Source organism: Gopherus evgoodei, chromosome 15, assembly GCF_007399415.2.
Source record: "Gopherus evgoodei ecotype Sinaloan lineage chromosome 15, rGopEvg1_v1.p, whole genome shotgun sequence".
Taxonomy (NCBI): Eukaryota; Metazoa; Chordata; order Testudines; family Testudinidae; genus Gopherus; species Gopherus evgoodei.
Genome location: NC_044336.1, coordinates 12,907,592 through 12,932,662, shown reverse-complemented (window position 1 = coordinate 12,932,662; position 25,071 = coordinate 12,907,592). Strand labels below are relative to the sequence as shown.

Here is a 25,071-nt window from a genome sequence, read left to right as displayed (position 1 = left end):
CTTTCAAGTTTCTTTCCCACATGACCCTTTTACCAGAGAGGGTCAAACTCTCCAGCCAGTGTCCCTTGGGCCCCAGGTCAGGATCGCTGGTAGAGTTTCATGACATTTGCATCATGGAGTTTTTTCCACACCGTTCGCTCCAGATCAAAGTCGTGATTGGTGTAAAAGATTAGACGTTTCCACTCCCTGTCATAATAGTGATCCGAGTACTTCTGGTAGCCATCTGTGATGAAGCCATAGGCACTCACCTGGAAAAGCCAGAAGGGTCCAGTGGGTTAGAGGGCTTCAGAAATGGGAAGTCAAGGGGTGGCGGGGAAAGAGAGCTGGGCAGGCATGGCTATCACAGAAGGGAGCTGTTTCCATATGGAGAGGTAAGTCTGGGGGCCCTGCAGCTGGGACAAGGGGCTGTTTGCCTCCCACATTGCTAGATGTAGGTTTCCGGCCAGACCAAGCTAGGAACTTTCACTCCAAAGAATATCCTTCTGCTCTCACACCAACTCCTTGGAAGTCAGGGGAGTTACGCTCCCAGCCACACAAGAGGAGGACCAGGTCAGGTATTAACCTGTAGGGGCATTTTTGCCATTTGTCTTTTATCCTCAAGTCACTGGGACACTCAGACTCTCTGCCCCAGGTCAGTCTGCAATGTAGTTCCTTATCTGGCCAACACGGGTGCTGATGCATGATGGGTCCCAGGCCCGTTCATCCCATTCCTTCCCCGCTCCTTCAGCATACCCAGAGACTGAGTGCCCTTCTCATGGGTCTGCCAGGAGTATGATCTCAATCCACCAGCTAAGGGCTATGGGACACTGCCTTTTGCCCATCCCAGGCAGTGTGGTGGGGATCAGCAGCCCCATGGAGTCCTTACCCGGTCACAGAGATGGAGGGCAGTCAGCAGTAAGAAGGCCCCTGTGGTGGGTCTGTACAGTGCCCAGTAGGACTTATCCAGACTTTTGGATCTTAGAAACCTGCAGCAGGACATAAGGAGGAGGAGCATGGTCTCCAGGTGTGATGGCTTGATTGTGGGGCAGCCTGTCCACCCCATGTGTCTGATGCATGACGCACACATTCTGAAGGCTCGTGCTGCCCACAGTACGTTGAGCATTTCAACATTGAGATACAGGTCAGCCAACCTTTGATTGGGGTTTGATCCAGTGCTTAATCTGTGCCAGGGTTGAGCCTTGGCACCTCTAGGCTTGGCAGTTCATAGCCCCAGCACCTCTGGGGGCTTCGCAGTTCATAGCCCCGGCACCTCTGGGCTTGCCACGTCAGTTATGAAAGTAAAAAAATTATTTGAGCCACAGCAAGATCAGGCCAGACAGCTGAAAAGTTGGGCGTCTCTGGCACTCACATGCACTTCCATCCCTCTGAGATGCTACACTCCCAAATGCAGATTTAGGTTTCCTAGGGCCCTGGGACAGAGTAAGTGAGTGGCCCCCTCCACACCCCTTCTGCCTACAGTCCTGCCCCCATTCTGCCTGCAGCCCCGCCCATGGCCCCCACCCCTTTGTGCCTCTTCTCCCAGGCCCCGTCCCTGTGCCACCCAGGGTCACCCCCATTGTGGCCCCCCACTGTGGCCCCCAACCTGTTTGCTCCTTTTCCCCCCCACCTCACCTTCACTGTGGCCCCCAAGACTGGAGACACTCTGTCCCTGTGCCACACCAGGGCGCAGCAGGGAGAGTGAGAGCTCCTCCAGTCCCAGGGCCGCAGCGGGGATCTGGGTGCTGGGGCTTCCCCCGCCAGTCCACATGCTTCTGCAGGGGACCAGGGTCGGACCACTGGGGCTTCTCCTGCCCCGCCTGCTAGGCAGGGGGAGTGCTGGGTCTTCCCCTGCCGCTCCACAGCTTCTGCCAGGGATAAGGTTGGAGGCGGAGGGGAACACTGTTCTTCCCCTGTTGTCCCACACCTTCTGCCAGGGATGGGGTCAGAGTGGGGTGTGCTGGTTCTTCCCCCACGGCTTCTGCTGGGGAGCATGGTTGGGATGCGGGGGCTTCCCCCGGTGGCTTAATTTTTTTCTGGGGGCCCCCAGTTGGCTAGTGCCCCCAAACATGGGCCCTATGACTAATCTGCCGCTGTACACTCCAACATCTTGACTCATCCTGAACCTGGGCTCTGAATTACTCCCCCAGGTGCCTAACAGGACCCACTCTCCTTCCCTTGCACAGAGGGGTGGGGTGTTTGTCCTGAAGATTGGGTGAATGAATAGCTCCATGATGCATGGCGTCCCATCAGGAAGTACCACCTCTGAAAACAACATGGGACTGCAAGGCATGGCTGATTGGCTGCCACAATGGTGCCCAATCCATCGGAAATACTGGTTTTGCGGGGCTGATATCTAAGTTGGTCTCATCCATGACAGTATGATGCACACACACATAGGGAGTCCCCTGGATAGCATTTACGGGGCGGTGCACGGGTCAGGTATCCCATGAGCCCATTCACTTGTAGGATGCAAAGAGCAGCTGTAGAAGAGGCTCAGAGAAGGGGAATGAAAGCTGTTGGGGGCCTGCATGTTTTGTGTAATGATGCAGTGATCTGAGACACAAGGTAGGAAACAATCAAGCCCTCGCACTCTTTAGCATGGAAAGGAGCAGACCACGGCAAATCACTTTGTAGGTTTCTAAAAAGGATTAGACAATTATAAAAGAATAGCAGTGAGAATCGCACTAGTTAGGGTAGTAATAAAAAATTATCCACCCTCATCCTTCAGGACATAGAATGCTGGCAGGGTCAGGAAGAAAGTTCATTTTAGGGGGTTTATGGTTTCCACTGAAATATCTAGCACTGGCCCCTGAAAAAGGCAGGACACTGGACAATTTGGCCCTGATCCTGCAACTTGACCTCAGAGGAACGCTGCGTGGGTGCAGGGGTTCCACCCCACTGATCTGTTGGCAGGAACGAGGCCTTAATTTGTTCTGATGGCAAATTCAATACTCTTTTCTCTTGTATGTTGAAAAACAAACTGCCCTGCAGTCATTCCCTCTCTGCCTCTCAGGTTCTTATGGGTGAAATCCACCCCTTGGCAGAGGGCCAGCATGAGGGCTAGATGCCACTGAAGTTCTGCTTAAGCATTGCTTGTGTTTGCTCTCTGCATGGGGGTGAATTTCACCCCCATGTGATTGGGGTTGTGAGGAAGAGGGTGGGGATGAAAGAACGAAGATGACGGAATCCGGCAAGCAGCCTTTCAGAGACAGCCTGACAGTTGGCGCTCGCCATGGCAAATAACCCCCTGCTACTGACCTGTTTTTCACATATCTGAGGAAATCAGGGTGAATGACCAGGTAATTGTCCAGACTGAAATCCTTACTGAATCTGTCCCGTGGTCTGGGCCTAAGGAAGGGAACGGAAATAGATTCAGGATAGGTGAGTTCTCTAACCACTCGTTTCACTTTGTGAAAATAATCAGGCCCCATCATGCATGCTGCTAAGAGCTGAAATGGATAGCAATGATGCCAACTTATTCTGGAGCATTTCCCAGAACAGCACAAAATCTTCACCTTCTTGGAGATTTATAATATAAGCAATTTGGGGCAAGGGCCATCTTTTCATGGTATGCGTGTATTAAAGCAATGGGGCCCTGGTCCCTCAATGGGGGATAAAGGACTAAATAACAACAATAAAGAGGTTTCCATAATGGGTTTTTCGTTTCACTGGCAGCTTTGAAAAGCTCAAGGAAAAAAATTCAGATAGTGTCAAACTGAAACTGAATTTTTTTAGAATTTTCAATGCATCAAAAAGTTTATAAAAATACTAGTTTGGGGTTGAATACAATGTTTAGTTTGATCCAAAAGGAAATGGTTCTTGTTAATATTTTCCCCCTTTCAGTTTAAATAAATACATGAATATGGTTAAAGATTAATTCAAATAAAAAAGGCAAAACATTTCATTTTGAAAACATAAAAAAACATGAAACAAAATGTTTCCATGTGTTTAGATTTTTCCTTTTGTGGTTTTTCCTCAACCAAAACAATTTGCCCAAATCTGCACAAACTTGGGAAATATTTTGGTTGACCCAAATCTGCAGGTTTTTTGCTGGAAAGAAGTTTCAGTTGCAAAATTTCACCCAGCTCTAAACAACACATTTCATTCAGGAGAATCACAAAGTATTTTACAAGCCACTCATGCACAGGCTGTAGCATTCAGACACCCATCACTGAAATGTAGCCACTTCTGGGGCAGCATGCGACAGCCATTCCTGCAGCAATGTCCAATGGAGCAGATGGGAAGTCTGACTTCTCCAAATGAAATTACAAGGTGAATTTTTCACATAGCTCTGCACAAAAGGAGGTGAGTCTGCAGCATGCTTCAGTGTTTAAGGACAGGGTCTATGGCAGCCTGTTTTACCCATATTGGTCCAAAAATCCCTTCCTGACATTCTTGTTCAGCAGGAGAGCCTTCAGCCACTCATAATCCCTCGTGCCCTCCAGGAAGTGAAGGTACTTGATCTCCTAGAAAGGAAGAGTTAGTGGCCAACATCAGAGGGAGATGGGCATTAAAAATTAATAGCAAACAAAAGCCCGGATTCGCTGGATTTCTTGGGCACAGAGCCAAGGTCAGTTGTTGCTAATTATATCCCCCAGAAACAAAACAGGGGTGTAACTGAGCAGCAAATGGTTAGGTAGCTTGCATGCATTTACTTGTAAAGAACAGCAAAAGACACACCCGTTAGTTTCAGAGTGAAAATGATTAACACAGGTGATACCACAGTGATGAGCAAGGCATAGGTTCCTAGGTAGAGAGGCAGGTGAGAGAGAGGGAAAAGACAGATTAGACCAGATTTATAACTACAGAGAATCATTAACTCGGTACTTCACACCCTTTGCCAGAACAGGACCCCTTTTCAATACTGGACACTCCCATCATCTACAGATTTCCCCTCCCATTTAGCCACATAGCTAGGGCAGGCTTGTCATACTGACAACTGGAAGAAATTTTTCAGATAAACAGTTTATTTGTTAAAGAATGAAGTCTGGGGTCATTCAAAATTACTCAAGAACTTGACCCAAATTCACAAATAGTTTACGCCAAAACCAACCAAACAAATAAAAAATTAGAAAAGTTTGAATCACTTTGTTTCAACATTTTCAAAATGAAACATTTCAAATTTTCATTTTAAAACAACGTTTCCTTTAGAAATGTAGCTAGATTTATTAAAAAGAACAAACAAACAGTAAAAACCACCCCCAGAGAAAATGAACAAAAACTGTTTCAGGTTTACCAGAAACTAGTTTTTGGGGGGATTTTTGGTTTGGCCCCAGAACTGAAAAATCAATTGTTCGCTCAGCTCTAGTCATGACCCTGATGTCTGTTCCCAACCCCCACACTGACAACCTCTCAAATCAGTTAGATAAAATTAGATTCAATTGAACTGAAAAGTGATCCGAGGCCAACTTCTACCCCGCAGCTTCCACTGGATTTTCCCAATAACCCAGCCATTGGAGCAGAATTCAGTGCACCAGAGTAACGTGATCTCACACCTGTACGGCAAATTTCATCTCAAAGGTGACCATAGCACTTTACAATGACTCAGCTATGAACACAGATGACGTCATCCACCTCTGGGCTGAATTACAGTAGCTGTCTAGCAGCTTACAACAACATTGTCTAGTGCTTTAGAACAGGACGTGAAGAATACTATTTCAAACTGAAATTGCAGAGGGACAGATAGGTAGATGACACATAATCCGGCCATGACACTGGGATTAGTGCCTAGCTCTTGCTAAAATAAATGTAAAGGGGTGTTTAATAACCACAAATGGTCAGGGCCTCAGCCATCCAGCATCACGCGGCACCCACCACCAGGCCACGTCAGGGCTGACTCGGGAAAGAGTGACCCAACATAGCTTCTCTACAGCACTTGGATGTTCCATGAAGACTTTCCATCCAAGTATTGACCCAACCCATCTCCGCTCAGCTAGGAGAGCTGACAAAAAAAATCACAGCACAAGGTGGCTGCAGGCTAAAAGCCTCTACCTTGGAGTGATATAGGGCAGAACGGAGTTGCATTAATGCCAACAGCTGGAACAGGTCATGGTCTTGAGTTGGATCCATGCCTTGCTACTGGCCAGGACAGAGGCCATGGAAGTGAGGAGCGTAGCAAGCTAGAAGTGCTTTACTTTACTGTGTTGGCTGGCTAAGAGCACTTCCACAGCACACTGCAAAACTACTCCTGAGAGTGACACAGATTAGTGCAGTGCTCAGAACCCTGAGCTTCACCCCCAGCACTCCTAAGCCTTCTCCTCCAAGGTGCCACACTCAGTGGGAGTTAGGGGCCTAAATACTTCTGGGGATCTGGACCCTAGCATCTAAGTTGGGCTAGTGCAGCACCAGTTTGGCCACACCTACTTGGAATGACTCACGCGTGCCTTGCCAGTGTGGATATTTGACTGGGCTAACTTGGGCTCCCAGACCCAGTTGTTCAAATCTGGGCTAACTCTGCTGTGACCTGAGATGCTACCTCTACCCTCTTGCCCTTCACATGGGTCAGGATCAGAAACGCGGGCCACAGGCAAAGCAGCACCTTGCCAAGGGCATGTGTACACATGTCATGTGCCTGACTTACTTTTCCCATTGGGATCTTGCTGAATTTGCTCCCCAGCGTCACAATAGAGGCCACCAAGGAGTAGGCTGTGAATCCATAGAAGGATGTTTTTGTTCCCACGTCTTTTTCGTAACCTTTGATCACGGCACCACTCACCCTGGGCCAGAAAATTAAACAGAATTGCAAAGTCATCAGCATATTGGTTTAATCACTGGGCTGGCATTCACAGCAGGGCTGGGGGAACTGGTTTGGCCAAAATAATCTTGAACCAAAACTAGCGTTGAACCTGAGCCAGCAAGGAACCACCTCATACTCTGGGGTGGACAACCACGATGGGAAATGAATCCAGATTGAACCTTCCCTGAGGCTCAGAAACATGCTGTTTGCAGGGCCATCCCTACCCAGATGCAAAGTACGCACCTGCGCAGGGCACCAGGAAATTTGGGGCATCACATTTCCTGGTGCCCTGCGCAGCTGTGTGCTGCTCCAGCCCCTGCTCCAGCTCTTCTCCTGGGCCCCTGCCTAGCCCCCACTCCACCTCTTCCCCAAAACCACCACCCCTGCTCCAGCCTCGCCCTGCTTCTTCCCACCCCTGATCTGCCCCAGCCCTGCCTCACCACTCCCATGAGGACTGCTGCAGGGGTCGGGCCTGCACTCACTGGCCCCAGCCTGCTCCACTCCATCGGCTCCCAGCTGCACCACCGGTGAGTGCTGGGGGGCGGTTCTCCCTGCCCCCCAAGGCTGGGAGCCAGGGGAGCACAGCAGGCTGGGGCCAGGGATCAGCCCCCCACGGAGGCCTGGGGCCCCACACAGCCCCCCCTTGGACTTCGCAGGCCAGTAGCAATGACTTGGAAACATGGTTAAAACATAAATAGAATGAGGAGTACTTGTGGCACCTTGGAGACTAACAAATTTATTTGAGCATAAGATCATGGTTAAAACATGGCTCTGGAGTTTTTTGTGGGATCATCTCTGTAGAGGGAGTAGAAGGGTGTAGAGGGGAGTGGGGAGATAGAGAAAAGTGCATGAGGGAGACAGGAAAGTAAGAGGAAGCTGTGCCTCTTACCGGAACACGTAGTCATGGGAGTCGATCTCCTGGCCCATTCCAGAGTTGTTTAATATCCCCCCATTCCCCACCACAGCACAGCTGATGCAGGTCGGCCTCTGCCTGCTATTGTTGGCCAGGAGGACCTGCTGGTAGGGGTTGGGTGGCAGCATCATTATGACCTCCTTCACCACTGAAACACAGACAGGTAGTTTCCATCAAAGAGGATGAGTGAATGGTGTATTTTTGGAGAGCTTTTGGGCTAGGAAGGGAACACAGGGAAAGTGTCATATGTGAACTAGCCTGTGGGCCATCTAGTTTGTTATCCTGTCTCTCACAGCGGCCACACAGGATGCATCCAGTGGTGAGCTGGAGTCGGTTCGCACTGGTTCGTGGGAATCAGTTGTTAAATTTAGAAGCCCTTTTAGAACCGATTGTCCTGCACGGGCCAGTAAGTTGAAGTGACCCAGGAGCGTAGCTAAGGCGGAGCAAGGCGAGCGGCCGCTCCCCTTGAGCGCATTAATCAAAAGTGGCGCCTTAGGCGCTGACCCTGTGGGTGCTCCAGCTCCCTGTCCTGCCCCTGGCCCCAGCTTACCTCCGCCCCGTCTCTGCCTCCGACTCCCTGGGCCTGAGTGCGAAGCTGCCACTTGCTTCTCAGCCCTCCCAGGCTACCTGCGCAAACAGCTGATTCACGGGAAGCAGGGGGGGCTGCGAATCAGGCAGCGTGGTAAGGGGACAGGGAGCACTGGATAGGGAAGGGGAGTTTGTGGGGGTGGTCGGGGGTTGGTGGGTGGATAGGGGTTGGGGCAGTCGGAGGGTGGGGAACAGGGAGGTTGAATGGAAGCAAGGGTCCCGGGGGAACAGTCAGGAAGGACGGGGTTGGATGAGGCAGTGGGAGGCAGTCAGGGGCAGGGGTTCCAGGGGCAGTCAGGGGACAGGGAGAAGTGCTGGTTGGATGGGGCAGGGGTTCCAGGGGGCCATCAGGAATGAGAGGAGGGGTTGGATGGGGCAGCAGAGGTCAGTCAGGGGATAGGGAGGAGGGGTGGATGGGACAGGGGTTCCAGGGGGGCATCAAGGAACGTGGGGGGTTGGATGGGGCAGGAGTCCTGGGGGGCGTGGGCGGACCACAACCCCCTTGTGGGGTGAGGAGGGAACCGGTTGTTAAGAGGCAATACCTTCACATCTTTTGAATGCAACAGTACACCATGAAGAGAAATTCCTTCCTGATCCCAACTGGCTATCAGTTTATGGCCTAGAGCATGAGGGTATGGGCAAGTATACCAATAGGCAAGGCAGCAGTAAGGTATACTTGCCCATACCTTCTTGGATACTTAATACACTACTTGCTTCAAGAATCCATCTAATAAAGGAGCCATCAAAAAAAAACCATGGTCTTTGCAATGAAAAGAAACCAAGGGCCCGATTCACCACTGCATTACTCTTGTTTGACTTCAGTGGGGTTATATGGGAGTAATGCAGTGGTAAATTAGACCCCATGCCTCAGGGTCAGCACAAAATTGGGAGCTAATGGAGGGGACTGGCCTGTTCCAGGAGCTGACAAAGAAGTGGAAGACATCTCCCTGTCCCAGCAGCAGGAACCAGTGTTTGCCCAGTGAGGGTGTGTCCCAGCTTGGGAGTTCTGTCCCAGCACTTGGAGTGGGGAGGGGGCACCCTGTGAGCATCTGGGAGGAGCAGACCCAGTCCAGCCCAGCTCACCATCCCCCTGCCGGACTCACGTGAATAATTCAGCTCCATAAAGCCGAACGGTGGTTTGAAATGCTCCAGGCGTTCCCACTCGCTGGGGTTGAAGTGTCTCCTGTCTATGAAGAGCGTGATGTTGGGCAGGAAAAGGTCCCTCAGCCAGGCAGACTTGGCGGCTTTGGCCCTCACCGCATCGGGGCAGCGCTAGAAGCACAGAAGATAGGGTTGTAAGGAAGCAGACAAGGGTTACGTGCTGGCCGCCATCTTGGCCGCCACACCAGGGACTGAGCCAGGGCCTTCATGTTGCAGCAGCTAAGTGCCAAGCCCTCCCAGACGCAGGGTGCACTAGAATACCCACCCGGGGCACTTGCTCTTGCCTCAGAAAAATGCCATTATGGTTTTATGACGCAGAGGCTGACCAGGCCTTGCTGAATTCGCTTGCTGCCCCCTGCCCAGAATGAGGCCTCCATGGTCTTATGCTCCTCGACACAGAGCTCACGCCATGCACAGCAGGACATCCCCTTGCACCAGCTCCCAATGGCATATCTGCCCAGGCCCCAACCATCCCTCCTTTCCTTGGAGCCACACCCCCTTCACCCTCCCGGTTAGTCACCGTGGTGCACAGCCCCTTACGGCTGCCTCCACTGGGCTACACCCCTCCCTGCTTTCTGCATCGCCTCCCACGGTGCAGGCGGCATGCTGCCAGCTCTGAATGACCCCATTGTAAAAATCAAAGGTAAAAGCATCACTCCCTTCAGTGTGCTTCTACTTGCAATGATCAGGAGTCAACTGTTTGTGTGCAGGAGCAACCGAAACCTGCATCTGATCAGTTCGATCCTCCACCTGCAGTTACAGGCAGAGAGCTGCTGTGGCCTGGCTGATCTTGAGCACCAGCTAACGATAGAGCTGTTTGCAGCACTGCTCTGTCCTGCAACTCACAGGCCAGCCCTTTCTTATGTAACCCACACATCTCCTGAGTGTGGTTTTCGGTCCCCTCTAGCGGCACTGAGGGTATGGCTACACTTGAAATTTCAAAGCGTAGTGTAGTCGGAGCGCCAGTGCTGGGAGAGAGCTATCCCAGCGCTGCACATAAACCACATCCCTTACGGGTGTAGCTTGCAGCGCTGGGAGCCGCGCTCCCAGCACTGCAGCACTGATTACACTGAGGCTTTACAACGCTGTATCTTGCAGCGCTCAGGGGGTGTTTTTTCACACCCCTGAGCGCGAAAGTTGCAGTGCTGTAAAATGCCAGTGTAGCCATGGCCTGAGACCCCTTAGAGATTAATGAGCCTGCTTTACAGCCTTAGCTAAGGGCCATGTGGCTTTTAGCTCACGCCGTAGAGGCCCATGCATTTAGTTTCAGCGGTTCTCTGCTTTGATCCTGCCTGCCATGTTACACGAGTATTATTATTGATCTGTGTTGTGGCAGCACCTGGGAACCCCAGTCTTAGACCAGGACCCTACTGGGCTAGGCCTGGTACAAACCCAGAACCGAAAGACATGTCCTGCCCCTGCCCCAAAGAATTTACAATCCCTCTGTAGCTGTGCTACCAGAAATGAAGGAACAATACGCTGCCTCCATCAATGGGACTCACTGCAGCGCGAGCTCAATTCCTCCTTTGCAGCAAGTTAGGGCCCTGATCTTATCTGGGCTTAGGAGGCCTTGTTAGGCTAGCATTGTAGCAAATCTCACAAGCCGCTGCAGCCCTTCAGGCTGCACTTTGAGCAGCTCAGCAAAGTGAGTGCTGAGTGGCAGGAAGAAACCTCCCTAAATCTAGTTACTTCCTGCAGCAAGTTGGCTGTAAGCCCCAAGCTTCTGTCTGTGGCTCCGAATTCCTGAAGCTTTACGGCCTTGTCAAGGATTATTGCAGTACAAAATGGGTTGATTTCTGAGCCTATAGCATTGACTGGAAGATTAACTCAACTCTGCACAAGGCAGCACGCTAGTTAAAGGCGCCTTAATGACTTGTAGGACAGCTGCACAAGTCCCGCCAGCATTCGTACTCATCAGCACTTTTCAGATACGCAGGGAAATCATTGTGACATATCCTTGACTGTGAACGCTGCAGCCGGCGTTATTGGGAAGCTCACAGAGGGGCCACAGATACTCACAGCCAGTTGCCTTTGGATCCGTGAGATTCCCACCACTGCTGCCCAGTGGTAGGTCAAGAAACCACAAGAGGGCTGTGTTGAGTCTAATCCATGGGTTGGCTGGAGTTAACACGTCCCCGTCCACACAGAATTTGAGTCTGTTACTCAAGCATCACATGAACATAGGAGGAAAACTGGATTGGGCGGATGCCCGGATAGTTCTGAGTCTGTGAGATTTTCATCCCTGCTTCTGCACGCTGACAGCATCTACTGTCCGAGGCTCCTCAGACAATTTCACTAGCACTGTGGTCTCCCCTCACCGATGTGAGTTATTGTTATTTGTATTCAGGTAGTGTGACCCACACACCTCTTGAGTGTGGTGTTCTGGCCCATTTGGTAGCACCGAGACCACCTAGAGAGAGAGAGTTAAATGCGTCTGCTCTACAGCCTTAGCTAACAGCCTGTTGGCTTTTAGCTCATGCAGTAGAGGCTCACGCACTAGAAGTCCCCAGTTCAATCCTGCCTGCTGACGACTGGGGTCAGTCAGCATTACCGTGGTACCTAGAGATTAATGCTGCTAACACACAGTCAGGCAACCCCTGCCCCCAAAGAGCTTACAGTCTAACTAGTCAAGATAACCAAGAGCGGGAGACAGGAAGACTTATTATCCCCCTTTTACAGATGAGACAGAGAGATGAAGTGACTTGCCCAAGGTCACACTGAAAGGCTATGGCAAAGTTAGGCATAGAACCCCAGCCCCTAAATCCTATCATTGAACAGCTATAATCACAAGAGCCTCCTGCTTCTTGAGTTAGGTGAGTATTAAGCCATGTTACAGGTGGGGAAACAGAGGCATTGGACCAGTGGTGCTAAGCACCCACAGCTCCCACATTCTGAGAAACGCCACTGCCTTCCACTGAGATCAAAATCCAGCCTGGTGCATAACAAAGGCAATGGGGACAGCCATGCTGTGTGCCAGTGCTACACCGACAGACCCTGTTCGTTGGCAGGCAGGCGGGATCAAACCTGGGGCCTCGGGAGCTTAAAGCATTGGCCTCTACAGCATGAGCTAAAAGCCACGCCAAGCGGAGGGAGCTGAGCTCAGCCTGGAGCTCGCATCCTCGCCCCCTCACCACACGGCTCTGAGTGGGGTGGGGTTCAAGGGCCGCGCCAGAGCCACGCTGCAGCATTGTCCGGGGACGCTGCCTGATGCGCTAAGGCTCCAGGAAAGGGGCGGAGGCGGGGGTAAGGAGCCGGGGTGGGAACCTCAGCTGTTCTCTTGGGGGCCCCTGTGGAGCCCGGGGCCCGGGGCAAATTGCCCCCACTTGCCCCCCTCTCTGGGCGGCCCTGCAGCAAAGTGTTGTTTAACTTGGAGTGCGGTTTGGCCTCTAGCATGGGGTTTAGCAACCTTTCAGAAGTGCTGTGCTGAGTCTTCATTTATTCACTCTAATTTAAGGTTTCGCGTGCCGATAATACATTTTAATGTTTTTAGAAGGTCTCTTTCTATAAGTCTGTAATATATAACTAAACTATTGTTGTATGTGAAGTAAATAAGTTTTTTTAAATGTTTAAGAAGCTTCATTTAAAATTAAATTAAAATGTGGAGCCCCCTGGAGCAGTGGCCAGGACCTGGGCAGTGTGAGGATCACTGAAAATCAGCTCGCGTGCCACCTTCGGCACACATGCCATAGGTTACCTACCCCTGCTCTAGGAACTCAGGTCATTCATTCTTTGCCAGCAGCTGCATGACACTGCTCTAGGCTTGTCACAGCTGCTAAATTCACACAGGGCCAGCGTGCCACAATAGGTGGGTGGATGATTTCTAGGCGAAAATCCAGTGAAGCAAGATGTGCAAGAGATGGTGAGTCAGTAACAAGTGCTGCTTCTCCCCTGAGACTCACTGTCAGAACCTATGCAACCTTAGGGGCTGAGCGATGAGTCATATTTTGGGTGAAATCTAAAATGTGGGGGCCTGACACGGGTGTTCATTAAAGATCCCCTGCCACATTTTGTAAGACTCTGGGGATGTCATCCCCCATGTGCTGGCCAAAATCCAAAGTGAGCAATTAGGTTCTGCCTAGTGAAATTTTGTGTAGTTTTAGCTGAATAAGATGTCCTTAACGTCCTGTCATAAACTGCCACCCATGTAGAACTGATAAATGAAATTGTTTTTAATTGTTCACTTTATTAATGTAACTTCTGTTCACCATTCACTACACTTGCCTACACTGTAACTTCTGTTCCATATTGTAATTCGAACCCCATTTTAAAACACTCTCTCCATTTTGTAAAAGCTTCCTCCAACCTTCATTTTTGCAAACCCTGCTGTAATCTTATTAGTTCAGTTTAGATGTGTGAATGAGGTATGTATGAATGACGGAATCAGCCTCCAGCCCCAGCCTGTCCTGATGAGATAAAGTTCAAATACCAGTGGCTGAAGACCTAGACAACAGCCCTAAACAAAGTAAGAAGCATCCACCCTAAAAAGAAAAGGACAACAGAACAACAGAAGGAAGATCAAAGCCAGGTTCAAGGCTGAAAGTCACACCTGCAATTGATGGGTGATCAATCTAAACCCAGAGGCAGCGTGACACAGCAAGACCTATAGACTTTGAATCCAAACTAAGGGCTTGTCTACATCACAAAAGTTGCAGTGCTGGTGAGGGGGTTACAGCGCTGCAACTTAGGAGGTGTACACATCTGCAGGGCATCACCAGCGCTGCAACTCCCTGTTTGCAGCGCTGGCCGTACTCCCGTTTTGTCTGGGGTGTAGAGGATCCAGCGCTGGTGATCCAGCGCTGGTAATCAAGTGTAGACACTTACCAGCGCTTTTCTTGACCTCCGTGGAATAAGCAGGTATCCCAGCATACCTGAGGAAGCCTCTCTGGTAATCAAGCAGGTCTCCTTCCCCGCGGTTTGCTCCGGTGTTCTCCGAACCCCCCCCCCAAGCGGGTCTCCTTCCCCGCGGTTTGCAGGGGGGTTCGGGGAACGCGAGAGCAAACCGCGGGGAAGCAGGTCTCCTTCCCCGGTTTGCTCTCGCGTTCCCCGAACCCCCGTGCAAGCAGGTCTCCTTCCCCGGTTTGCTCTCGCGTTCCCCGAACCCCCGAGCAAGCAGGTCTCCTTCCCCGCGGTTTGCAGGGGGGTTCGGGGAACACGAGAGCAAACCGCGGGGAAGGAGACCTGCTTGCTCGGGTCGTTCGGGGAACGCGAGAGCAAACCGCGGGGAAGCAGGTCTCCTTCCCCGGTTTGCTCTCGCGTTCCCCGAACCCCCCTTGAAGCCGCCCAACAGCGCTGCAGTGTGGCCACATCTAAACCACTTGCAGCGCTGGTTGCTGTAAGTGTGGCCACTCTGCAGCGCTGGCCCTATATAGCTGTACTAATACAGCTGTAACAACCAGCGCTGCAAAATTGTAGATGTAGACATACCCTAAAAGCCTATAAAAAAGAAGGGTGAGATGAGAGACTCTGGGTAACATTCTGCTGCCAACATGGAAGGACATCAGTGCCTGCCCAACAGAGATCCAGCTTGTCCTTGTGCCTGGCTTTCCTGGCCAGTTAGCTGCCACAAGCTACGAACCCAAGCTACAAAATCAGGCTATGAACTTAAGCTATCTTCAGGACTGGTAACTATTCAGCAGCTGCAGAACATCTGATGGATGTGTGTGTGTGTGTGTGTGAATGTGTGTGTGTGTGTGTAGGTATTAGGTATAATGTGTGTGTATAAGAATTAAGATATTAGTTATTAGTCATAAATCAAATTATCATAATAAATGTGGCATCTTTGTCTTGTCCCCTTTAATAAGATCCTGCTGGTTTTTACTGGTCTAATATAATTGGTATAACACCCAGTGTCACTTTGTGCTGGTCTGCCAGCCACTGCTCTCCACCGCAGAGATGGCTGCATTGGAACAGTGGGCAACACTATTTCTATAGGGACAAAGTTAATACATTCATTTGGGGATCCATTTGTGACCCAAGAACCCCTTAATAACCACTGGCAAGGCGGGTTACAGGAATATCCTGCTTCTGGTATGTACATTCTGAGTCACCAAAAAATGTCATGGGAGTTCTTACTGGTTATTCTTATCATTGTGAAATGTATGTACAGATACCATTGGAGTTCTGTCCATATACTGAAAATATGTTTTAAAGTCTGGATCAAGGGTTTTTGTCAGACAAGGGATGCTTATTCACTGGGTTTGGTGTTGAAAAGTAAATAAAGTATTGTCGCATTCACAGTGGTTTTTCCGTGACCTGTCGATGCTGAATGCTGATGAAAGATAGTAATTTCAGAAAGGAACTAACAAGTAGAAAAATACAGTGGGAGGAAGAGAACTTTATATGGAGATATGCTTCAAAGGTTTGCTGAACTATATTTGGGGAACAAAAAAGACACCCCAGCATCCTGCACCTAGGAAGTAAATGGGCAGTGCGTTTACATTCATGAAAATGGGATCACAACCAGATTTGGCTGGAAACACTGTAGGAGGCTTTGGATGAGAAAAGACTTCTTCAGACAGAGATTAGCCTGTTAAGTTTAGTCTCTATGATTTCATGTGTAACCTTTTGTTTCTCTCACCCTTACTCCTAGGTGCCGACTTTCTAAACACACCCCTGACCGACAAAAGTTTTACCAACGAAAGTGCAGTTTAGTCATTGGGGCGGGGGGGGGTGTTTTTTCACACCCCTGACAGACAACAGTTTTACCAATGAAAAGCGCTGGTGACGACAGCTCTGTGCTGGTGTGAGACACTCTCCCGCTGACAAAGCTACCGCCCCTTATTGGGGGTGGCTTTATTTTGTCGGCAGGAGACAGCTCTCCACCCTGCCAACAAAGAGCGGCTACACTGCATATCTTACAGCAGCACGGCTGTAGCAGCACAGTTGTGCAGCTATAAGGTGTACAGTGTAGACAGCCTGAGTTAACACTGACCTAGTAAACTGAGTTTCACATTTAGCACCCCTTCAGGATGAATTGGAAGAGTTCTCACATCCTTGGGTGGTGCTGTTTCTTTCTTTGTGACTCAATACACAGGCATCTTATTTGTATTGTGATGGCTATCACCACTTCATTGCTAGAAGGGACTGAATTGAAACGGGATCGTAATATAATAGTAGCCAGAGCAGTTACGAATCACTTTTAAACCACATGATAAATACGTAAGTGCTAAAACCCAGCCATTCTCTTACCTCTCCTGTTTGGCACTGGCACTGACATCACTGCAAGAAAAAGTACAGATGGATACAACACACGGTTCCAGAAGGGGTGTCCAACTGAACAAAACATAGTTCCAGGTGGCACAAAAACTGAAATTTCTCAGTTTTCTCTCCAAAACAAAATTCAGCCCAAAATGATTTTTTTTTCCAGTTTTTCACTTAGTTAGGGTTTGAGTTGTTCTTTTTACCTCCGTGCAAAGATTTTAAAACAAAACTCCCTACATTTCAAAACAAAAACCATTTTGACTTTTTTTTTTAATTCTTTTCATTATTTATTTAGATGAAACTGGTTGCTGCATTTTACCGGAGCTGGGGAATGGTTTTAGTCACCCTGAAATTGCATTTTTTGGGGGAAGGGAGAAATTAACTCAGCTCTACATGACATCCCGTCCTACGAGTATGAATTAATTTCAGCGACTAGACTCTTGGAATCCATTCTTCTTACCACAGTCATCAATAATTTCCAAGTGTGGATGATAAAAGTTAATCTCTGCCTTCTCCAAAGTAATTACAGACCTGGAGAGGGAGACATCTGATGAGATACCAGAGAGTGATGGTCACGGCTCCTGTAAGTGCTTTCTCTGCCAGGGCACTGAGCTAGGTTGCCCAGGGTTGGCAGGGGAAAGGTTCTGACTTCAACTCCCTCATGGTTCGCCCTGTGGGAGCTCTCTGCATATTTGTTATGAGCTGGCAGGACCTGAGAGATGCAGAAAACATGAGTGTGACCAAGGGAGGGAGGGGATGGAGAAGCAGAAGTTAAAGGTAAAAGTCTTTGATGTTGCCAGTCTGAATATGGGAGAAACACCTAGCTGCCTTCACGTTCTGTAGACGTCAGAATAAGCCCTGAAAACTCGGCATTTGGGTTCATGTTTCTCATGGGCTTTATTGGTTTGCCTCAGGAAGCCATTGTGAAAGTAAAATGAATTATATTGTAAAAATAAGAATGGATTAAAGAAATGTGTATGTACCTTTAAGCAGAAATAAGAAATGTTGAAATACAGGTGCCAGGAAAAGAAACATTAGCCATAAACAAGGCTGCTAATGGCAAAACATTAACAGAAGATCGGTAATAGTTAGTAAGGAAATAAGATATGCATGCCTAGCCCAGGTAAATTTATCCGATTCTGCTTCCTTTGTTATCTTGTTAAGTGCTTGCCCTTTTATTTGTATAAATAAGATAGTTTGTGTCTTGCATGGTGCTCACATTATCTGGGTGTTATTAGCAGAGCGCTGTGCTAATAAAACAGAGTGGTCTGACAAACTGTGAGTCCTGAGTCTAACTTTGACACCATTTATGGGGCTGAAATTACAAGATCTGATTTTCTCATGATCTTTCCACACACCAAGAACTGAAATGTGGCAAGACCACCAGGTGAGCTAGTGTTTGAGCCCAATACTTACTCACTGGGAAAAACCTATACACAAATATAAATAGGCTCTGAGTCTATCTCATCCCATAGTCCTTCTAAAAATGCAAATATTCCCTTTTCAAATACTCCCTGCTGGGAGACCTACCCAATGCCCCTTTATGATTTGGACTATGCCTCCAGACACAAAGATGCCAATATTTCAAGCTTATTAATGGGTGGGCAAACAGGGATCCACCAGGCAGCACACCGGGGCAGAGGGATTTATTTCTGGTGGGATAGAAGAGGGAGGGGGGAAGGATTTTTTTTTTTCAGAAAAATAAGGATTGTCCCTCCTAAATATGTACAATTGGCCTGTATCAGAGGCTAATCCCAGAATTGGGCTGGGTAAGGTGTATTAAGGTGAATTCTGCTCTCTCTCAGTAGTTAGATAGTAAACTCTATTGTTTTGAAGGCCAAATTCTGCCCTGCCTTACAATCCACACATGCCTCCTTCGTCTGAGCTGGGGCATCTCCTGTGCATGCAACTACCTGTCCATGCCAGAGTCTAATCAGGAAATCCATGAAAATATGTGACTTGGAAAAACTAATGTGGAGGCTAACGAGGTAGATATATAGGAGACCATTCAGCTGTATACGTGGCCAGAACACATAGTAATCACTTACTGACTGTGAGGATGAGGTGTCCAAGAGATAGCGGTCCTCAAAATCCCACTGAGGCTCAGACTTGAAGTCGGCAATCTTCAGCTTTCTCTTTTCTGTCACTGTAGGAGCCTGAGTCGTGACATTCTGCATTGTGGGAGTGGCCACATTCCGCACCGGGAGGCTGGGATGAACTTTGCCTTTTGTAGAGGGTCTCAGAGCACTGGGCTTAGTTGACACAGAGGCCTTTTTTGGTTTTGTTTTTGCTTGGTCTTGGTGTATGGTCTTTGCATTGGCTCCCTTCCCCCGGGGTGCTGGTGGGGCACTCTTACCCTGCGTTTGTGTCTTCTTGGATGCTGATTTTACATTCTTATCCTCTGCTTGCTCCTCCATGGCCTCTCCTTTGTCTGCTGCCATTCTCTTAACCATATCTTGCTCCAGCCTATTGCTGTCTGTGCCCAGTATCACATTTAGCTGGCTCAAGGAATCCCCTTCAACGGGCGCAGTGTGGAGCTTGTTCTGTTGGATGTCCTTTTCTGGCATGTCTTTGGTATCTTGCAAATAAATGACTGGCCTAAATGTAAGCAAAAGAAAGGCAAATACACTACATGTACTTCAGCTGAATGAAGCCCCCTCCATCCCCTTTTCTACATTAATGGCTGTCTTATCCTCCAAATGTTTTATGACACTACTGAATACAGCAATTACCCTCTCCAGGGCTCTACTTTTGTAACCTTCACTGGGTTTGCAGGGAATTGTCGTTATGCTTTGCTCAAAGGACACCTACCTGAACTTGTTTATGATTTAGCCATAAAATGGTTATTCAGCAACTTGGACCATCAGAGATGAATCATGTGATTTGCTCCCCTCCACTCATGAAATAAAGCATATGTAATTCAGATTATTATACAGATGGTTTTTTAAATATTCATGACCTGCGGTAGCTGGAAATCAAGGTAGGGGCAGGGAGGAACCTATTTGCAGCAAGGCACAATTCATGACAATCATCCCAGGACACTGACGCATCCCACTTGAAAGACACAGGACTATGGTGTAGTAAACAGAGCAGAACCTTTATTCAGGCTACTGGACAAACACTCGACCTGCAGCCCCCTTGCTCTCCAGCTTGCATTCTCGCCGAGTAATGTTGATACACTTCACAGTTCCCAGCCAGGATGAGTCTGACTCCTGGTCCAGATTCGGCATTCATGGACTAGATTGCTGACTATACTGCGGGCACTGCTGCTTTTCAACACTTAGAAGAACAAGCATGATGTTGGAAAGAGTTATCTGATGTTTAGAAAAACTTCTGCGCAGGCTGTAGGGATCCCAGCTACATACCGCTTGACCTAACAAGGTGCAAATGTGGGAGACTATGGCGCAATTCTGAGATGCTGGGTGTCCCCTACTCATGCTGAAGTCAATAGAAGGGGACGGTGCTCAACACCTGGCAGGAGCAAGCCCCATGTGGAACCCAAAGCCAAAATCAGGGACACAAGGAAGTGATTCAAGCTAGGTAAGGTCGGAATGAGGTAGGATTTGTTCCTGTAGCTGAAATGGCACTTTCTATGCAGGCTGCGTTTCCAAAGTATGGACCGTACAGCAGCCCGAGCCAGAGAACACTGACTGCCCCTTCCTTGTAGTCTGGCAGTGACTAGGGACCTCTGCTGAGCTGGTGCAGAGCACAGACAAATGCTTGTTTTAAGGAGAATCACCAGTAGAGCCCTGCATGGTTCTAAAATTTATGTTCACATGCGATCCACAAACAAGGTACTCGGATGCGGATAGCCACGGATATAAAGCGGATATCCGCAGATTTGCAGGGCTCTAATGATCAGTCCCAATGTGACCAGGTACATCCCAGCCTTCCAGTGAGCTCAATGGAGTGTTCATGGGCAACAGCAGCGCAGCAGAAGGCCAATACAAGGGGTAAAAGAGACAGCACCAAATCCTGCCCTTTAGGGATTACGTGTGAAAATCCATCTGTCATGTGTACTGTAAATGCTGCGCTAGCCCAGGGCAGGGAGTGGCAGCAACTGGATGGGCCTGCCACACAAGGGATCTCCAGCCACCTGCAAGCAATGGGGCAAAGCAGCCGGAAAGTCACAAAGCTTCATCTTTCACACAAATGGGCTTCAGGGCTGCTGGCTCCATAGAGTTCTGCCTCTTCGCGCAGTTCCAGTTTCACTCCAGGCTGACTGTCACAGCTGGCTCGTGGGCAGCCAGACCTAGTGGTCAGAGCCAGGATCCACAGTCACGAGACAGGAGTCAACAGTGGGTCAGGTCAGGATACTGAGATATCAGAAGCAGGAGATAAAGTTGAGAGCAGAACCATGAATCAGTAACCAGAGTCAGGCCGGGTCAGGATACCAGGGGGTCAGAGGCAGGAGAAAAACTGTGATCGGAACCACAAGTCAGACACCAGGAGTCAAGCCGTGTCAGAATCCAAAGAAGCGAAGCCAGGGAAGCAGGAGCGAGAGGGACCCATTCCAGAACAGAGTGACTCTCAGCTGCATGGACAACCTCCTGTTCCTGTGCTGGCAGGGGTGGCTCTATGTTTACTGCCACCCCAAGCATGGCAGTCAGGCAGCCTTCGGCGGCATTTCCGCGGGAGGTCCGCCGGTCACGCAGATTCAGCAGCAGTTCTGCAGGTGATCTGCTGGTCCCGCACCTTCGGTGTACCTGCCACTGAATTGCTGCCGAAACCGCGGGACCGGCGGACCTCCTGCAGAAAGGCTGCCTGATTGCCGCCCTCAGAGCGACCGGCAGCCCGCCCCCCATGACTTGCCACCCCAGGCACATGCTTGCTGCGCTGGTGCCTGGAGCTGCCCCCGTGTGCTGGGTTGATATAGAACCTGTGGCCCAATCAGGACCTCCAGCATTCTGTCAATCAAGTTCCAAGACTGGAGTCCTCTGTCAGGGTTCAGCTTTTGCCCTAGACCCTGTTAGCAAGTCCCTGGGCAGCAGGTTGGAACTTACTAGTTCCTAAGAGTCCTGTAGAGCAGGGTTCAAGACCTACAGTTCCTGATGCTGACTAATGAAGGGCAGAAAGTCCTACTGACTTAGCAGCCAGGGGCAGCTCTAGGTATTTTGCCGCCCCAACTACGGCAGCAGCTTGCTTGCAGGAGGTCCCCAGTCCCATGGATTCGGCGGCATGCCTGCGGGAGGCCCACCAAAGCTGCAGGACCAGCGGACCCTCTGCAGGCATGCCGCCAAAGGCAACCTGCCTGCCACCCTCGTGGCGACTGGCAGAGCACTCCCCATGGCTTGCCACCCCAGGCACGCGCTTGGCATGCTAGTGCCTGGAGCCACCCCTATTAGCAGCATGGAGGCAGCTGAGCTGGTTGACATAAAGTCAGTAGGCCACGTTTTCAGCTTGGGTGAATTGGCAAAGCTCCATTGACTTCTTGGAGGTGTAACGCCTCCTGTAGCTACCCACCATGCAGAGGCGCTTGCCTACTGCACCCTCCGGTAGCAAGGCAGCCGGTGTGCTCGTTTGTCATTTACCAGTACACACTGGAATTGCAGTATGCAATGAAAAAAAACCCATAGCAGTTAGCTACAGACACCACACATTACAGTACCCTGCAACAGAGCAAATGGCTGGCACCCTGAGAGGAAGGCAGAGATGGACTCTAACAAGGTCACCTTGTCACAACATGCAGTGGGCAGGAGTGCTGGAACAATCTGTATAGCAGGGTGCTGAGTGGGATTGAACGAAACTGTAAATCCTGTCTATGATGGAAACCATTTCAAGTCAGGGGTGCTTTTGTGTTTTTGAAGAAAAATGATCAAAATGAAAATTTGTGGGTTTAAAAAAATTCTAAACAATTGTTGTTGCTATTTTTGGAAGGTTCCCTCACTGTTACTGTGTTACTTTCTCCCATATTTTTATTCCTCACTCCCTTTTAAGTGGGAAAAAAATGGAGGGTTTCCCCCCCACACACACTTTCTGTAAAACTCCCTCGTCCCTGGAGATCCTTAAAAACCCTTGAAAAGCCAAAACATTTTTGTTGTTGAACAAATGAAAAGTAAACATGAAAACCAACACATGAAACAAAAACTACATTTTGTTTTCTGACCATCCCAGACTTTTGCAACATGTTTGCAAAGTGCTTTATGCTCCTGAAATGGAAGATAAAATGGGGCTAATCCTGACCCCTATCCCCACCCCAAATGCAGGACTACCAGGTTCAGAAAGCTAAATTACCATGGTAGTTCCACAGTTCATGTGGGGTGTCGTGTCATGGGGCGGCTATGCAGGGAGACTTCACAACAGCTGTGCAGGGCACTTATCCATTGATCTTTGCACTGGTGCAGAACAGGGGATTTGCAAACTATACATTGACACTTGCTTTTAAAAATATATTGGTTTTAAGGAAACATTGCACCATGTGGCTCTACTGTATACAGGTAATAACTACCTGGATCATATGCCACATACTAGTGCAGAGTGTTCTGTCTTTTGGCTCGTCAGTCCAATGGCTTCATACACGTGTCATTTGACATGCAACAGGCAACGGGACACATCAGCAAGTCCCCAGGAATTTTAGAGCTGTTACATTTTGAACTACATGGTATAAAATGCCAACATTTTCAGAAATAGCCTCCAATACAGTGTGAGCATAATTACCTCCGTTTGGAAGCCCCACTCTCTGATTTACAGATACAACCAGGTAATTAGGTCTTTAAATGGATACAGCAGGAAGTGCCATTATTTCCACCTGCAGTAATGGAGGCTGGGGTGATCTCCAGGCAAAAAAACAGAGCCAAAATGTTTAGGTTTTTCTTGAGAAAATTCACTGCCGTTTGCATGCTTTTGAAAGGACAGACAAGCCTTGTCCACATAGGAAAGTTCTTTGGTATAAACTAAGGTGTGAACTGAAATTGGTATAATTTTACCAGAATAACCTCCATGAGGATACAGTTGTTCCAATATAAACCATCTGTTTGATAGGGGAGTTGGAGAGGGCTGAGGGTTTGCCTCCCATAAGGATGCAGGGGTGGAAACGAGTTTCAGGCAGTGGCTGTTGGGGTTGAGTTCCTGTTGGGATGATTATTTTAATACTGCTAAGATTTCGTTGGGCAGCTGGAGCCCTTAGATAGGTGAAATCTAAAGAAAAGAAACTAAACCAACCCCCCCACCCACCCACACACTTTTATTTATGTTGCTTATGGGGTTTAAGCTAAACAAAAAAAAAGCCACACCTACTCTGGCATGAGAGTGTCCACATAGAGGTCAGTTTAAATTCACACCTTAGGTTATATTGAACGAACTTCCTGGCCCCGGTCATTGAACTCAACCCAATACCTCTTCACTTCCCCAGTGAGGACAGATCTTGGTGGGTTAAGCTGTATGGAACAGGTCCTTTGGGAAGGATCCCACGACTGTACTACTGGGTTGCTTTCTATAATGTCATTGTCTGCATTATATGAGTGCCCTGATTCTGAGTCCGACTTTCCTTTGTTTGTTTGTTTCGAATTAACAGTATAATTTTGGCTCAAACTCCAAATCAAATCAGATTGCCGAGCAAGCGTTATGATTCAGCTGCCCCACACCTAAAGGGGCTCTTTACATCTCATTCTGCACAGAGGTAGGTTTCTTTCCCTGGCTCCCTAAAATAATTGAATTTGGAGCGTGGCAGAGTTGGCTTGGATGGTACTTTAGCCCTTGAGTGCTTGTTTAGGTTAAGGACATTTGCACTACCTGTATGCTGATTCCCTATTTTGCACTAGTGTTTGCATTAAGGGTTTGCTTTGATGCAAATTTCCCTAGATTAGATAAGTCCTGAATTAGAGGTTTTAGAAAACTTTAAATATATTTTATGCATAAATAACAATTGTATTAATGGAATATCTGTTTATATAAATAATGTTTTAATTTAATATTTAGTCGAGATGTGATGATATACACAATGTACCATCTTTCTTGTATTGATATTACCCAGATCTTGCTTTCTAGCGCAAGGTTTTGGGTGTGGGTACACACACACACACACACCAGTATATAAAAAGTTTCACACTTAGAGCTAGAGAGATTAGAGAGTACACTACATGGACAGTTTGTCTTAGAAGGAGCTGGATCTCTTACCTGTGAAGACATTTTTCTGCAAAGCCGAAGAAGGAGCTAACAGAGACAATGAGGAACAGAAAGGCTGTCACAAAAATGGGCCAGAAGATCAAACGGGGCACCTTGGCAAATCTCCTCCGGAGAGATCGCATGGCCTCGCATTAGCCAGGACTGGAGCTGTTCTCCTGCTCCGCTACAGGTGTATTGCACAATGAACAAGCCGGCTGTGTCACTCCTCAGATATCCCTGGCCAGTAGGTGCACACCCTCTGTCCCAACATTCAGGGATAGTAATAAATTCTGTATGCTGAACTTTCTTTGCCAAAACAAAGTTTGGGTGTTGCTTTGTGAGGATTCTGTGTGCTTGGCAGGTCCATGGGCAAATACCTATTGTTTAAACT

General features: G+C 48.8%; 1 protein-coding gene across 1 annotated transcript; it reads right to left on the bottom strand.

Moving 5' to 3' along the window:
• Window positions 1-24,842, bottom strand: LOC115635548 (alpha-N-acetylgalactosaminide alpha-2,6-sialyltransferase 1-like). Its single transcript, XM_030534474.1, has 9 exons — window positions 24,693-24,842; window positions 18,626-19,175; window positions 9,320-9,488; window positions 7,605-7,776; window positions 6,560-6,695; window positions 4,342-4,445; window positions 3,238-3,327; window positions 866-965; window positions 1-248 (listed from the first exon to the last, which is right to left on the bottom strand). The coding sequence occupies exons 1-9, from the start codon at window positions 24,821-24,823 to the stop codon at window positions 78-80; spliced, it is 1,623 nt and encodes a 540-aa protein (XP_030390334.1). The 5' UTR covers window positions 24,824-24,842; the 3' UTR covers window positions 1-77.
• Between the last annotated feature and the right edge of the window lie 229 nt (window positions 24,843-25,071).

What these genes read in the sequence shown, in the direction of transcription:
- LOC115635548 (XM_030534474.1), bottom strand. Translation starts at nt 24,823, where the DNA reads ATGCGATCTCTCCGGAGGAGATTTGCCAAGGTGCCCCGTTTGATCTTC. An exon ending in GCAGAAAAATGTCTTCACAG is followed by an intron (nt 19,176 to 24,692) that starts GTAAGAGATCCA and finishes GCTTACATTTAG; the next exon opens with GCCAGTCATTTATTTGCAAG. An exon ending in CTCAGATATGTGAAAAACAG is followed by an intron (nt 966 to 3,237) that starts GTCAGTAGCAGG and finishes GTCCTGCTGCAG; the next exon opens with GTTTCTAAGATCCAAAAGTC.